The 14,800-nt window shown below is 52.3% G+C and overlaps 1 protein-coding gene across 4 annotated transcripts in view; it reads left to right on the top strand.

Moving 5' to 3' along the window:
• The window catches only part of ELMO1 (engulfment and cell motility 1), a 391,469-nt gene that overhangs the window by 145,241 nt on the left and 231,428 nt on the right, over positions 1-14,800 (top strand). For all 4 annotated transcript variants that reach the window (XM_069084405.1, XM_069084406.1, XM_069084407.1 and 1 more), the window contains 5 exons: positions 2,358-2,509; positions 3,524-3,602; positions 7,373-7,423; positions 8,374-8,496; positions 10,499-10,630. In XM_069084405.1, coding sequence (XP_068940506.1) covers positions 2,358-2,509; positions 3,524-3,602; positions 7,373-7,423; positions 8,374-8,496; positions 10,499-10,630 — 537 coding nt within the window. The remainder of the gene's footprint in view (positions 1-2,357; positions 2,510-3,523; positions 3,603-7,372; positions 7,424-8,373; positions 8,497-10,498; positions 10,631-14,800) is intronic.

The raw sequence follows: 14,800 nt of genomic DNA on the forward strand, positions 1-14,800 counted from the left end.
AGAGAGACAGAGAGAGAGAGAGAGAGAGACAGAGACAGAGACAGAGAGAGACAGAGAGACAGAGAGAGACAGAGAGAGACAGAGAGAGAGAGAGAGAGAGAGAGAGAGAGACAGAGAGAGACAGAGAGAGAGAGAGATTGGTGGATGGTAGCAATTTGTGCTGAGTTCCACAGCCTATAATCAGCAGCTATAATGATTCAAGAGGAAATCATGCCCCATTGTGGGTGGCCTTTGAGGATGAGTCTGTGACCCAAACAGGAACAGAATGTTAGCTTTGCCTGATGGATGTAGGACCCAACACTTGGGCACTGGGAGTTTACTGAGACCAACATGGTGGAAGGGCCTTCAGTCCTTCCTGTCTCTACCTGCTAAAAGATGGGAGGACTTTGGGGAAGACACTCTTTGCACCTCCTGCCCTGGATACCTAGCCATCTGGCATTCCTCATCTGTTGGGAGCCAGGATTCCCCCCAAAAGCTAAACTCTCAAAATAAATGTACACCTTTCTCAAGACTGGGAGTATTTTGTGAGAAACCATCATCATGCAGATGGACACTAGGGAACATAATCCAGTTGCAATGACCATACAAATTGTGGATAAATAGAAGCAGTGTTAGGACCTACCTGGAAACAATGTTGGGAAGGGAGAGGAAGATGAAGAGGATGGAGGCAGTTGGTGGGTCCTTGGCCTCAACAGTGACCAAAGCAATGGCATGGAAGTCTGCTGGATGAGACCCCAATTTAGAGTTGGGGGACTCTGTTACGCAGCACTTGCATTACCATGTGCAGACACCTTCCTCAGCTTACCCATCTGTAAGAGGAAAGGTCTGGAATAAAAGATCCCTGAGATCCCCCCCCCAATTCTTCATGTGTGTCTCTAAAGAAGAAAAGAAAAGAAAGACTAGCGAGCGCATCCAATCCAACAAGCATTTATTAAGCACCTATGCATACCAAGTCCTATCCTTAGCCTGCTCTCAAGCAGCTTCTGTTCTGTAGAAGGTGGTAGAGAGATACAATATGAACACAAATCAGTAAATTCATGATCACTGCAGGAGGATGGTGCCCTTGGCCAGCTGGGACATACAGCACATGAAATCTTTAGAGTTGGTTTGAGATCGCTAAAGGAAAAGGATGAAAATGTCTGTGTTGTGGTTGGTGTGGCTATGGTGGGAGGCGGATGAAACCAGGGGAGAACAGAGTAGGGAGCTGGTGATGCCTAGGGGGGGGGGGGGGAGAAGGAACAACGTTCCGATTTCCCGTGGAGGCAAATTATCCCAGCTTGAAGAAAGCTGCAGCTCCCGTTTCCATAATGGCCTTTTCAGCATCATCTTGTCAACAGGCATCAATAATTTTAATGAGGCCCCTTAAATACATTATTTACAAGCCCCCTGCGTCTTGCATGCTGCAATCCATGATTCTAACCTGCATTTCACTCCCCTTCATACACTGATTTGTTGGAGTCTGGACTGGAAAGATGAATTCCACAGAGAAAATAGTGGAGAATTTAAAGTATTATTCTAACTTTTGGAGCAGGCACTTTCACTGTTTTGTACATCATTGGCTAGGAGGAGTGGGGGGGGTCCAACTAATTTGGAGAAAAAGAAGTTCAGAGATTGAGAGGAAATGCTACTTTTGTTAAGTGAGCAGCAAAGAGGGTGGGAGGGCAGCTTGGTGAAAAGGAAAGAACCTTGACTGTATAGTCAGAGGGCCTGGGCTCAGATCTGCCTCTGACACTCACTGTTTGTATGACCGAGGGCAAGTCACTTTTCCTCCATGGCCCTCAGTTCCTCATCTGTAAAATGTGAGGGGATGGGGTTTGGGCCAGATGGCCATCTCTGGAGCTAGGGCCCCAGGAGCCTGTGTTGCCAGCGGTAAGCACTGACCTGAATGATTTTCCCTGGCTTGTCTTTCCTGAGGAGCTGAGGAAAGGACTGGAACCAAGTCAAAGATGAGGTGGCCAGAGGGATGTGTGGAAGTGGATGGATGCAGTTCTGAGTCAAAATTCTTCTCCTAAGGACATAGTTTGGTCCTTAGTCACTGTTGTGTTAAAAACATTTACCCCTAACAACCTGACCTCAGAGGAGGGGTGGAAGCCAGACAAGACGGCTTTGGGCTAGTGAGGAATGCTGGGGCCACGTCTGCATCTCCTTTTTAACTGATTGCTTCCTTTTTCCTGAATTGAGAATTTGGGATGGATTTGAGCTTGGAAAAAGGGGGGCATGGCTAGGCTGCTCCTCCCAGAAGAGCTGGCAGCCCTCTGGAGCCCACTGCCTACGACTCTTAGCGCCTCCTTGGTGGCCGCCTTTGCCTCCTTCCGTCTCGTGGGAAGTAAGCATGTTCTGCCTGCGTTTATTTGCAGATCGCGAGCTTCGTGAACAAGTCCGCTATCGACATCTCCATCCTGCAGCGCTCCTTGGCCATCCTGGAGTCCATGGTGCTGAACAGCCATGACCTGTACCAGAAGGTGGCACAAGAAATCACGATTGGCCAACTCATCCCCCATCTTCAGGGGTAAGGAATGGTGGCTGGACCCAGAGGGGGCCAGAATAGGAGGGTCTGGGGGGCTCATTGACGTCAGTGCCCCCTGACAGGGAGAGCCCAGCCCATCCTGGGCAATGCTTTCCCATATGGACTCCCATCAGTCTTCCGTGAGGGTTAACCTCGTGGTACCCGGGCTTCCCTCAAGGTTTCCCATGTTCCATGGACACCAATGTAGGGCCATGCATGAAGTAGGAGAGGAACTGACTCCTGGGTTCAAATCTGTCTGTTCCCTTATTGAGTGTGTGGCCCTGGGTCAGTCATGTGGCTCCTCTGAGGCAGGAGGGATCTGTGCACTCCCCACTCCCCAGGTCTGACCAGGGCTAAGTGCTCCATAAACCGTCCGATGGCACTGTCATGGTCACGATTACAGCTTTTGCAAATCATTGGCTTTATGTGAAGCTGTTAGTGACAGTCCTGAGACAGCGAGATCTGTGTCCTCCAGCAGACACTTCCTTCTTTCATGATAAAATGATCATGTGTGATCTCATTATCAAACAAGACTGCAGGTTTGTGTGCCTGCACACACACACATAGGAACGTAGACATCTGTGATTCCATATGAATGGCCAACGTTGACAACAGGCAGCTAGGAGGCAGTGCAGTGCACAGAACACTGGCTCATCTTCCTGCGTTCAAATTCGGCCTCAGACACCTCCTAGCTGTGTGACCCTGGGCAAGTCACATACCCTGTTTGCCTCAGTTTCCTCATCCGTAAAATGAGCTGGAGAAGGAAATGGCAAAGCCCTCCAGTGTCTCTGCCAAGAAAACCCCACATGGGGTCGTGGAGAGGCAGACGTGACTAAAAAAATGACTGAAAAACATGTCTAAGCTTTCCTGGTTCCCTTTGCTGTATTTTATGGTACTTCCCTTTGTAGCTGGGATTTTGAATTTTGTCTTATCTCTTGCCTTACCTGGTGGTGGAGGGAAGCGTTCCAATCTCTCAAAATTCTTTCTGATCTCTTGTATTTTCTTTTTTATCTTTAGGACGGATCAAGAAATCCAAACGTACACCATTGCCGTGATCAACGCCCTCTTCCTCAAGGCCCCTGATGAGAAGCGACAGGTAAGAGGTGTTTCCTCTTTCTCTCCCCTAGGGCTGGGAGGAAGCCCTGGCCTTGCTGTTTTGGGACCTTCTGGCTTCTTTTCTGAACCTGGGTTCTACAGCTGTGGGGAGATGGTCGTTTATTCTGTGTGCGTATGAGCACATCCCTGAGCAGTGGACATGTGTTCCTATCTGTTTATGTGCCCCTGACTGCGTGTGGTGACAGAGGAGAGAGCCCCATACCTGCCCTGACGTTTTATGCCTTTTCCACAAGCTTTATCATCCCGCCTCACCTGCTTCCCACATTCTCTGCTCCCTAGGATACTTCCTTGGTCCAAAGGCCTGTGTAGGCACAGTACTAGGCCCCTGGGAAGACAAGAAGTAGGATTTAGTAAGATGTGGACCGCACAGCAGGCAGATGGGTGGCCTGGGGCAAGCCCCTTAATGGAACAATAGCCCCCATTGTCCAGGCTTTTTGTGAGATCATAGAGTAAACCGCTTCACAAACCATAATGTGCTATGGAAATGCAGGGTTATGGTTGCTGGTAGACTGCTGCTGCCCATTTTATAGATGGGATGACTGATAACTAGGCAGCTTGGGAGCTTTCATGGCCCCCCAGGACAGAGCAGCTATGAGTGAGAGGCCAGGTGTCCTGGTCTGCTGCTGTGTTCGCTCTCCCCGAGCCTCCCCAGCCACCGGGCTGCAGGAGCGTCAGGTGGGTGTCAAAGGACTGGGCAATTCTGGCCAAACTCCAGGGAAAAAGGCCAGATTCCCCTTCTCCTGAGGCTTTCCACTCATCGAACCCAAGTGAGCCTTTCCCATTTCTCTTAATGCTTAAAGCTGACCGAAGTTGTGAGGGATTGAGTCCATACCTCAGGTATTAACGTGCACATGAATCATTACAAGCAAGCACAGAGCACACAACGGGCCGGCGGCAGGCTGCTTTGCTCAGGGAAATCTTTGCCAAGGATCCAAGAACTTAGCGATGAAATGCGGGCCATCGGGCTTCATTTGGAGCTAGAGGCTCCCGTCTTCGTGAGGCTTCTAGGTTGAGGCCAGACACTCTGAGCATCCTCAGGATCCTCCTTTTGGCTCCTCCAGGTGCTGGGTCATTGCCAGAAGGTTCTCTTAGCTCAGCTTGTGAAACTGAATAGTTTAGCTGATTGTTTTTTCACTGGAGGGGGGCGATGCTTCTTTATGAGGAACAGTGAGGAGGTGAGAGGAGGGAAGGGAAAGGAAGGGCAGGGGAGAAAGAAGAGGACAAGTAAAGGCAGGAAGGAAAAGAATTAAAGAAAGACATTCATGACAACTTTTTGTTAAAAATCAAAGCAGCATCTGCTCCACAGAGCTCCCTGCTGATGCTGCCAAACCACCCATAACAGGTCTGTGTTGGCGGTGCTTAGAGCCAGGAAATCTGGAGCCCCTCCCGGGGTATCTTTGGAATCAGATACGGTCAATATTTATGCACTTCCTTGCCCAACCCTCTTGTTGAGTCCTTGCACTGGTGCTGAAGAGCTCAGGAGGAGGGAGTTAGACCCGTTCTGTTGGGTGTCCAAAGGGGTAACCCCAAGGAAGACGCCAGTCTTCCCCATAGGTCCAGCCTGTGACCTCAGCTTGGAGGTGGTAAAGGCCACATTAATTGACCACAAACTGCCAGATCCTGCTGAGTTTGAAGGCTTTGAGTGTGGGCCTGGTGAGAAGAGAAGGGGTGTTCCCTGAGGGCCAGTCAGCTCCTCGAAGGGCTCCAGGATTGGCCACGTGCAGGGAGTCATGGGGGCTGGGAGGACTGAACTCACCAGTCAGTTGCTGTTCTAATGGGATCTCGAGGTTATGGCTTCGCACAGCCCAGGGCTCCTGGTCACGTTCCTCAAGCCTTCGTCGTGCCCGTGGGAGCCTTTCCAAACTGCCCTTCCTGGTCCTTGGCCCCAGTGGTTTGAAGTGGGCTTCATCATAGCTCGAATAAACTCTTATGATCATGATTTCTGGCTCTTTGGAGCAGTCTGTCATGTGGTTCTAACAGTTTTCCATTCTTCTCAGAAATGTCCACTGGGGAAATTTCTTTATACTTTGCCACCAGACCTTTAGCATATTTCAGTCTTGCTTTTGTTAGGCAAGTGGGCAGTCCAGTACCTAGAGTGCTAGGCTTGGGTTCAGGAAGACTCGAGTTCAAACCCAGCCTCAGATACTAGCTGTATGACCCTGGCCAAGTCACTTAACTCTGTTTGACTCAGTTCCTTGACCTGTAACATGAGGACAATAATTCCACTTGTCTCCCAGGAATTGTAGGATGAGATAAGATGCTATTTATTCAGTGCTTTGCAAACCTTGAAGGGCTCTATCATTTCTTGCTATTATTATTAATTATTGGGATGCTAATACTGAAGACATTCCCTTGAAGACTGATTCATGGGTGCCTCCCTCTGGGCACTGAGGAGAAGTGTCTTGGAGGCACCCAGCCCTGTGCTGGGGATGTGATCAGGAGGCAGGGGCTGGTGAGCCTGAGGTCTTGGCCTTGCTCATTTCCTGAAAGGGCATCCCTTGATTCTCCCCTGGGCCCACGGAGGGGGATCTTTGATTCCCTTCTGGTATAAAGACGAGACCTCTGCTTTGTGCGGACAAGGAAGGAGCTGGCCGGATGGCCGCCTGTGTTTTTTCAGATGAGGGTCAGTCTTCCCTTGGGAAGGCCATTGTAGCCCTGCAGCATGACCCTGGGGGGGGGGGTTCTTCCTCAAATAGTCCCAGCTTCTAGAAACGCTCTCCCTGTGACATGCTCTTTCTTCCCACTGCTGGGGCGCTGGGGCCTCAGACATCAGAGCCCACTAACCAAGCTCCTCTGGACTCTTCCCTCTTCTCTCCCACCTGCCTTCGTGCCCCGGGGTGGCCTGCAGGTCAAGCTAGAGCCTCAGGCCGACATCCTAGACTGCCCTCTCACTGTAAGTCACCTGGCTGCTTCCTGCCTCCCTTAGCAGGCTCCTCTGCCTGCCCAGCTGCCCACCAGCCCGCTCTCCTGTGCTGCTTCCGCTGACCCTGGCTGCTTCCCCTCCCGCCCTCCCCTTTACAGCCCCGTGCAGCCGTGAGCTTTGTTCGAAGCTTAGGTCATAGTTCTGTCTGTTCTCTACCCTCATGAGGCCCACGTGTGCACACACAAGCACATGTTTCCGTATCTGTAATATGAGGGGGTCTCGCCAGCCCTAGATCCAGGGTCCCTGGTAGTCACAGGTGTGTAGCTTCCTGGCCCAGTTCCCTCTCAAACCCTGCTTCCAAAGTTCTGTCCGGGGCTGGCCTCCCTCCAGTAAAGCAGACTGTGAGCGCCAGACTCAGGAGTGTGCTGGTAAATGTTCAACAACCAGCTCTCTAAAGAAAAAAAACACCCATTGTGCACTAAGTTAAATCTGTATTATTAAAAATAATAAAAAATTATTAAAAATTCCTTCTAAAGTCTAGACAATCAATAGATTTGTAGCATCTGCTCATTTCTGAGGTGTGAATGCTGCCCAGCCCTGGGGAGGTCCAGCCAAGACCCACACCAGACCCAGTCACCAACCTTCTTCATTGCTTTCCTGTGTAGAGTTTGAGAAATAGAAGTTCCCAGCTCCTGCAGACCCTCTGCTGGGCTCCTGGGCCCTCAGTCCAGACACCTCAGGCTGCATGAATAGCCCCAAAGCTCAGCCCTGCCCCAGCCTTCCCCAACATTCTGGACTTCCTGAGACATTCTGCTCCTCTCCCTGGAGGAAGAGCCTGTCCTAAGCTCTAAACCCTCTCGTCGGACTGAGCCTGTTTTGTGTTACAGGAGATGGCGAATATTTTGGCGCAGAAGCAGCTTCGATCCATCATCCTGATGGTAAGTGCCCCATGCTTGCTGCAGGGACCGGTGTGACAGTGGTGGTGGGGAGGAGGTGGGTGGCCATGCCCTGACTGGTTTCTGTGGGCAAGAGGCAGGGATTCCATTGAGACCAGGTGCTCACAGGCTTCCTTACTAGGATGCTCAGTAGGAGGGCACTGAGGGACCCTTGTGTCCACACTAAGCCCAGTCAAGTCAAACCAATAAACACTTATTGAGAGCCCAGTGTGTCGCAGATGCTGTGCTAAGTGCTAGGGAGACCAAGGAAGGTAAAAGACCATCCTTGGCCTCAAGGAACCCCAGCCTAAAGGTGGAGACCATGTACAAACTAGATACCAATGGATAGTCAGCAGAGGGAGGCCCCAGCCTCAAGGAGAACTGGGAAGGGCTGAGACCTGAGGGAAGCCAGGGGGTGGAGATGAAGAGGGGGAACATTCCAGGACTGGGACGTAGTCAGTGCAAGTGCCTGGAGTCGGGAGTGAGGAGGCAACGTGTCCTCCCTAATGAAGGAAGGTCTGAGAGAAATGAAGGAGGGAGAGAACCCTGACCCCGGGGAGGGGGCAGGGCTGGAAAGGGAAGTCACAGGAAAGTTACCTGGGCTGAGAAGCTGAACTGGAGGGAGGGAGGAGGGCAGGAACCAGCCCTGTTCTGCCTTTTGGTTTATGGTGCCTGGGATATAGCGGATGCCCGTAGCTTGATGGATTTGTCAAAGGCCATGTCCACTCACTCTTCTCCCGTCCTTGGAAACACAGATTAGGGGGGTCCTGGAGGAGACGAGGCACATGGAACCACTTGCTAATCCTGACTGGGTGTTTCTCTTCCCTACTCTGATCGTCCAAATTCACCAGGAGTAGACTTCATACCTGAATCTAGAGCATTTACAGTGACTTGATGGGGCAAGTTTTCGCTTGTTTTGTTTTTTATTTTTGTCTTGTCCTTGCCTCTCACAGCATGTCATCCGAGCCCAGAGAGCCATCAATAATGAAATGGCCCATCAGCTGTATGTCCTGCAAGTCCTTACCTTCAACCTGCTGGAGGACAGAATGATGACCAAGATGGACCCACAAGATCAGGTGAGGGCTGGCCGGCCAGAATGGAGCTGCTCATGGCAAGTCTTTATGCTCTTCAGAGGTGGAAGGGCATTCTCAGCCTCCCTGCTCCCAACTTCTGACCACTCCCAGACTTACTGGGCTGATCAGGCTCTGCCTTCCTTTCTCACCTTCTCACATTGAAATAGATGCTTGCACTCTCTTGGAATTCTTCCTTTTCTCTGACCTCAACAGATGATGCTTCAAGTTAAATATTTTCTCTCATTATTTATGGAGATGGGGTCTCCAGGGAAAGATGTTTGCTTATTTTTCCGAGATCTGGGTATCTTCGTCAGGTGGGGACCCTGGGAGATAACGAAAGCCCAGCCTCTCCTTTTTATAGATGAGAACGCTGAGTCTGAGGGAGGGAAGGGATGTTTGTAGGCCACAGGGGCCATCCTCCGATTTTAGGATCTCAAGAGCTGGAAGGTCCTGCCCTCTACCATTTACATGCACAGAGCCACTGCTGTCCGGTGCTGCTACCTTGGCTTACTAGGGCTAAACAGAATGAGCCAAGCCCTCTGCCCTGCCCTGGCCTTTTGGACACGTTATGTCGGATGGCTCCAGGGCAGTTTTTACTCTAACAGGCTGTTCCTCTTGGTCCCCTACCCTGGCACCCTGGCACCCTCTCCCTTCCCCCAAACAGAAGCACCTCTGTATCCTGGGCTGGAAACTGCTACTCCACGAATTCCGTTTCTCCTATGAGCTGACAACCCTTAGATGGAACATTATGCTTTCCATAGTACATGCATGTTTATGTCAGTATCTCTTTTTTCCCCTTGAATCTGTGATTTCATTGGGGTAGAGGACTCCCACGGGGAAAGGCATCATTTAAAACATTATCTTATAGTCTTAGGGGAGCTCTCTGGGGCACAGAGAGGGTAAGAGACTTGACCACAGTCACGCAGCCCAGATGTGTCAGAGGCTTCACTGGCTTTGAGACTGGCTGACACCATGCTGCCTCCTTCGAGCTATTAAATGTGCTTATGTCTCTGCCTGTAGTTTCGATAGCTCTGGCTATGTCTAAGCCTATGCATCTGCCTATGCATGGACCTTACACATAGCAGGTGCGTAATCAGTGATGACCTGAATGACTAGATATAGGTACGCAGTCTGTACCAATCACAATGCTTATTCATCTGGCACATGGTAGGTCCCTAATGAATATTTGTTGATTGATAACTGCTGGAGCTGAGCTGTATCGATCAGGAACCTCTAGCCATACCCGAGTCTACATCTATTATGTCTATGCCCAGATCCACACCTGTGTTTCCTCTGGTGGCAGGATGACGTATCCCCACCACTAACCTGTACCTCTGTCTGCAGCCACTGTGCTTCTGGACACCATGTCTTCGTGGAACATTACAGCATCATTTTGGCCTGAGGTTTTCCTCCTTCAGTCCACAGGTCTCCTTATACATCACCATGAACACTGGGAATTCCAGTGGCTGCCAGGCCCCACCCTGAAGGCACTCAGTTCTAGGAACCCAGGCCTGGAGGGGAGAGGGGGGTGTAGCCCCCAGGCTGAGGCTACTGTCCGGCTGGGCCATCTCCTTGGCCTTCTGGGCTCTCCTTCAGAGTGGTGTGTGGCCTCTGAGGCCCTCCCAAGGAGCTGGCCATGAGACTGACCACAGCAAAGCCAGGCCGGGCAGGCTGGAGGGAAGGAGGGAGGGCCAGGCAGAGGCTGAGAGGCCTGGCTTTGGGTGTGGGTCTTTTTGCTTGCCAAAGACATTATGTTTATCAGAATGAGACAATAGTATGAGCTTTGGAAAAACTCTCAGTGCCAGAGAAACCCCAGCTGTTAGGGAGGGGCAGGGCGGCCCTGTGGATGGCGCCCTGGACTTGGTGCTTTGGAATCCAGAAGGCCTCTAACCTTCACTAGCGGCAGGACCTTGGGCAAGTCTCTTAACCTCTCCAAGCTGTAAAAGGGATCCCCCCTCAGAGCAGTGCTGCAGAAGCATCAGCGATTGTCCTTCCCCCACCACAGGCCCAGAGGGACATCATCTTTGAGCTGAGACGCATCGCCTTCGACGCCGAGTGTGAGCCCAGCAACAGCGGGGGCAGCATCGAAAAGCGCAAGTCCATGTACACGCGGGACTACAAGAAGCTCGGCTTCATCGTGAGTACCTGGGCAGCCTCCGGGCCTGCCCTCCCACCAACAGACCCTCAGCTGGTTTCAATGAAGGATCACATGGGAAAATTTCTCCAGCCATGGACTGATGCAATAGCTTGTAGGGGACGGGTGACCAAACGTGGCTGAGTGGGAGTTACTAGGAGTGGTCAGTCCCACACTGCTCCAGGCCCTGGGTTTGAGGGTTTGCGCCTCTGACCTTGGCTGCTGAATTTCTGCCCAGGACTTTGACACTTAGGGGTTTATGAGAGAGCATCCTCTTTCTGTGGATAGAAGGATCCGGGTTCAAGTCCTGCTGCTGGCCCCTCCCAGCTGTGAGACTCAAAGCAAAATGCTAAACCTCTCTGGGCCTTGGGTGGAGGGAATTTGCTTTCTGGGAGTTACCCACACTGAGGAAGCCACAGACTTGGACCAAACGAATGAAACAAAGGCAGTGATGAGGTTTATGAGGATGATGATGGTGGGGGTGAGGATGATGATGGTGAGGAGGATGATGGTGAGGATGAGGATGGTGGGGGTGAGGATGATGATGGTGAAGATGATGGTGAGGATGAGGATGATGATGGTGGGGGTGAGGATGATGGTGATGAAAATGCTTGGCGGTCTCCGAGTGTGGCACTCAAGGCCTCTCTGGTCTTTGGTTTCACATAGGAAGCCCAATTCCATGGATTAAGGTGCTGCAAGGTCCTGTAATTGTTTGGCAGATGGTGTGCTTTGGATGCTTGAAGTTTTATAGAGAAGGAACGAAGGGGAAGGGACCCCAGGGTGGCTTCCAAGCTAAGAACAGAAAGGAAAGATTTTCCATGGGCTAGACCTCTTTCCCTGGAGTGGAGATAGGGCCAGGCCCAGGGGAGATTGCAGGCCATGCCCTTGGCTTTCTGAAGGTGTCTAAGGGCAGGACCATGAGGATGGCAGGACTGTCCTCCCTTCCCATAGCGCCACAAGGCTACTTGGCGGGGGGCAGGGTTGAGCTAGACAGAAAACAGACCCAGGACAGCTACAAGCAGCCCAAGAGAGGCTGGGGAAGGGGAGGGAGAGGCTCCTCAATTACTCAGACTGGCCTGTGGCAAAGAGCTCTGCCCTGGGAATGGGGGCTCTGCTTCCACATGTGCCTGTGGCCCCAGGTAGGATTATGCTCTGGGGCACCAGCCCCCCAGCCTGGCCCCTGGCCCCTGGCCCCTGCGCTCCCCAGCTTTTTGAGGTCTCGGTACTCTATCATCTCTCTCCCACCTGAGGTTTTGAAGTCAGGGCCTTGGGGAGATCAGACTGAACAGTGACAAATGTCTAGTCTGATACCAAGGTTCAAGGACTCAGTTCCCCAAGTCCAAGGTGGGGGAAGCAAAGCTGGGGTCCCCATCAGTGCCAGGCTCCGTGTGAATGAGCCGGGGGCTAGGGCGGCCAAGAAAGTAGGACGAGAGCCAGCCCTGGGTTTGGGCCGACCTCTGGCACATGCAGGTGGCATGACCCTGGCCAAGTCTCCAACTTTCTAAGGCTAAGTTTCGGAGAAAGCATCACTGCCCTGCCCTGGCAAAGACTTCGGGACACTCTCCACCCAAGTGAGAGGCCAGGTCCAGCCCCTCTCTCTAACGTCACGCCCAGTATGGTGCTAAGTGTGCGATAATGATGCCAGTGAGACTGCACTGGGTGGGGGAGCTGGACAGCATCCAAAGGAGGCCGTGTCTCTGGAGGACATTTGAAGGGCCCAGACACACTTGGCCTGAGGAGGAGAAGGGCCAAGGACACAAGAACTGCATGTGGAGGGCCTTCCGGGGAGGAGGGAGCAGCCTTCTTCCACGTGGCCCCCAGGGCAGCACCCAGAGCAGTAGGGGTAACTCCCCATGAGTGGCAGCTGACTCCTGAGTTCCCACTTATGCCTTAGGGCCTCACTGAGGACACAGGGAGCAGCGCTGAAGTTTCAGAAGGAAAGTCCCAGGGTCCGATGGGGCCCTCCACTGCTCTGGGCTCTTGTCCGGTCATTCTCTGGAGCTTCAGCTTGGGCCCTGCTCAGGGGTCTCTGGGAGGGAGCCCTGGCTTCCTTTCTGGTCCTCCTGGCTGCTCAGGAGGCTCCTTCCTCCCTGGGTCTGCTCCCCTTCTTTCCTCTTGCGTCACTGATGTGCTCTGTGGTCACTAGAGGGGGCTCTTATCACACACGGAAAGCACCGCCGTGCCCAGGCTGGGCTAGACGGGGAAGTGGGAAAGGCAGGACCAGAGGACCAGGGCTGCATCCAGGTGAGGAGCGGTCTGTGGGGGCTCTCACCTACCTTCTTCTCGGTCCTCAGGCGGTTGGCTTCCTCACAGCCTTATGAGATGCCCTCCTTCTGTGCCTCCTGTGATAATTAACGTGTCTTTGGATAAATGGCAGATACAGTGCTGCTTCTGCCTCAGTGAGAGGGGTCTGTAGCCAGAGCTAGGAGGCCCCTCCAAGGCCCTCTCACCCAACCCCCTCATTTGACAGGTGGGGAAGCCGAGGCACAGAGCAGTTGGATAAGATCATAGGTCCAGGTTGGAGGGGCCCTCAATGTTTGTTCAGCCCCTTCATTTCCAGAGGAGGAAACTGAGGCCCAGAGAGAGGGGGCAGAGCTGGGGTGTGAGCTTGGGGCTTCAGAGGCTGCATCCCTCACTCCTTCCCCAGAACGGGTCACCAGCCTCTGTGAGCTCCTGTGAGGGGGCCGGCTTGGACAGGAGGGAGCCACAGCAGGGATGAGGAGATGAGGCTGGGGGCTGGCATCAGGGTGTCATGTCCCCAAGCACCTTGGAGGTCAAAGCCGTTTGGAGGCTATCTGAGCCAGTCAGTGCCTGAAATGATGTGTGCAGAGGCCAGCAGGCCAGCAGTCTGGCAGTGCAGGCCTGGGAGGCTGGGAAGCCCATTGGAAAGGACTGGTCCAGTTGCTACCATGGGCCAAGCATTGTGTTGGGTGCAGGGGGCACAAATTCATGCAAGAAGCTGACCCTGAGCTCAGGGCACTTAATTCTGTCTGGGGAGACAACAGGCATGTGCCTGAGTCTGTACAAGAGAAATGGGAGGTAACTGGGGAGGGGTTGGGCAGACTAGCTGCTGGGGGGGGGGGCAGGAAAGGCCTCACCGAGGCTGAGCTTGGAAGGATGCTGGAGGTGAGGCCGGAATACATCACAGGCATGGGGTGCAGCAGTTCAATTAGCCTCCTCTGTCCCCAAGTTGGGAGGTGATCAGGGCCTGAACTGGTAGGGACTGAGGCAATGAAGAGAAGGGGAGAGGGTCGAGGGGTCTCTGAGGCTAAACCCTGGGTGGCCAGGAGGATGGCCGTACCCCCACAGGAGCAGAGATGTGGGGAACAAGGGTGGTTTTGAGGGGGAAGCCAATAAGTTCCATTTTGGACACATTCAGCTTGAAGCTGATGGAAGGTCCAGGTGGGTGTCCAGGCACTTTGGAGTCATGCTGACACAGAGACCCATTAAAGCCTTGGAGCCGATGAGATCATGTGAGAGAGGGTGTAGGAGGAGAAGAGAAGTGGTCCCAGGACAGACCCACTTCTCAGGTGAGAGACGAGTGACCGAGGAGGCCTAGAAGGAGTGGGTCCAAAGGGGGAGCTTCAGATCACTTGAAGGGCCTCATTTATTTGCCTCTCAGTTCTGGGTCAGAAAATCTGCTCTTCTCACCCAGTTGTGAGGAAAGCCTCTCTCCCACCTCTAAGGGCCATTTAAGCGAGAGTTGCTGATGGCGCTGGATAAAGGAGCCTAGAAGGAGCCTCCACAGGCAAGTGTCCGAGCTCCCATGCCCAGCACATCGGGAGGTTTGCCAAGCACTCTGAATTATAGTCTCATTGGTCTTCCTAGGAATCCTGGGCGGGAAGATTATTCTTTCCACTTTACAGCCGTATTATTCTACATCAATACTATACATTATATATAAGCTAATGAAAGCACCATCATCCCATTTTACAGATGTAGCATCAATGCTGTATGTGGACATGATTATATGTTAATACTGCATGTTATATGGGCTTGTCATTCAATATCAATAGTACGAAGCACCAGTATTCCCCATTTTGTGCCATTAATATTATACATAAACATTAATGTATTATTAAATTGCATTAATATCACATCATATGATTATATATTAATAAGAATAAAAGGCCGTTTTATAAATGCATGAGCTGACGTTCTGAGAGGGGAAGT

Source organism: Petaurus breviceps, unplaced genomic scaffold (assembly GCF_028583685.1).
Source record: "Petaurus breviceps papuanus isolate PSGF00001 unplaced genomic scaffold, PetGlider_PUasm1.0 174, whole genome shotgun sequence".
NCBI lineage: Eukaryota > Metazoa > Chordata > Mammalia > Diprotodontia > Petauridae > Petaurus > Petaurus breviceps.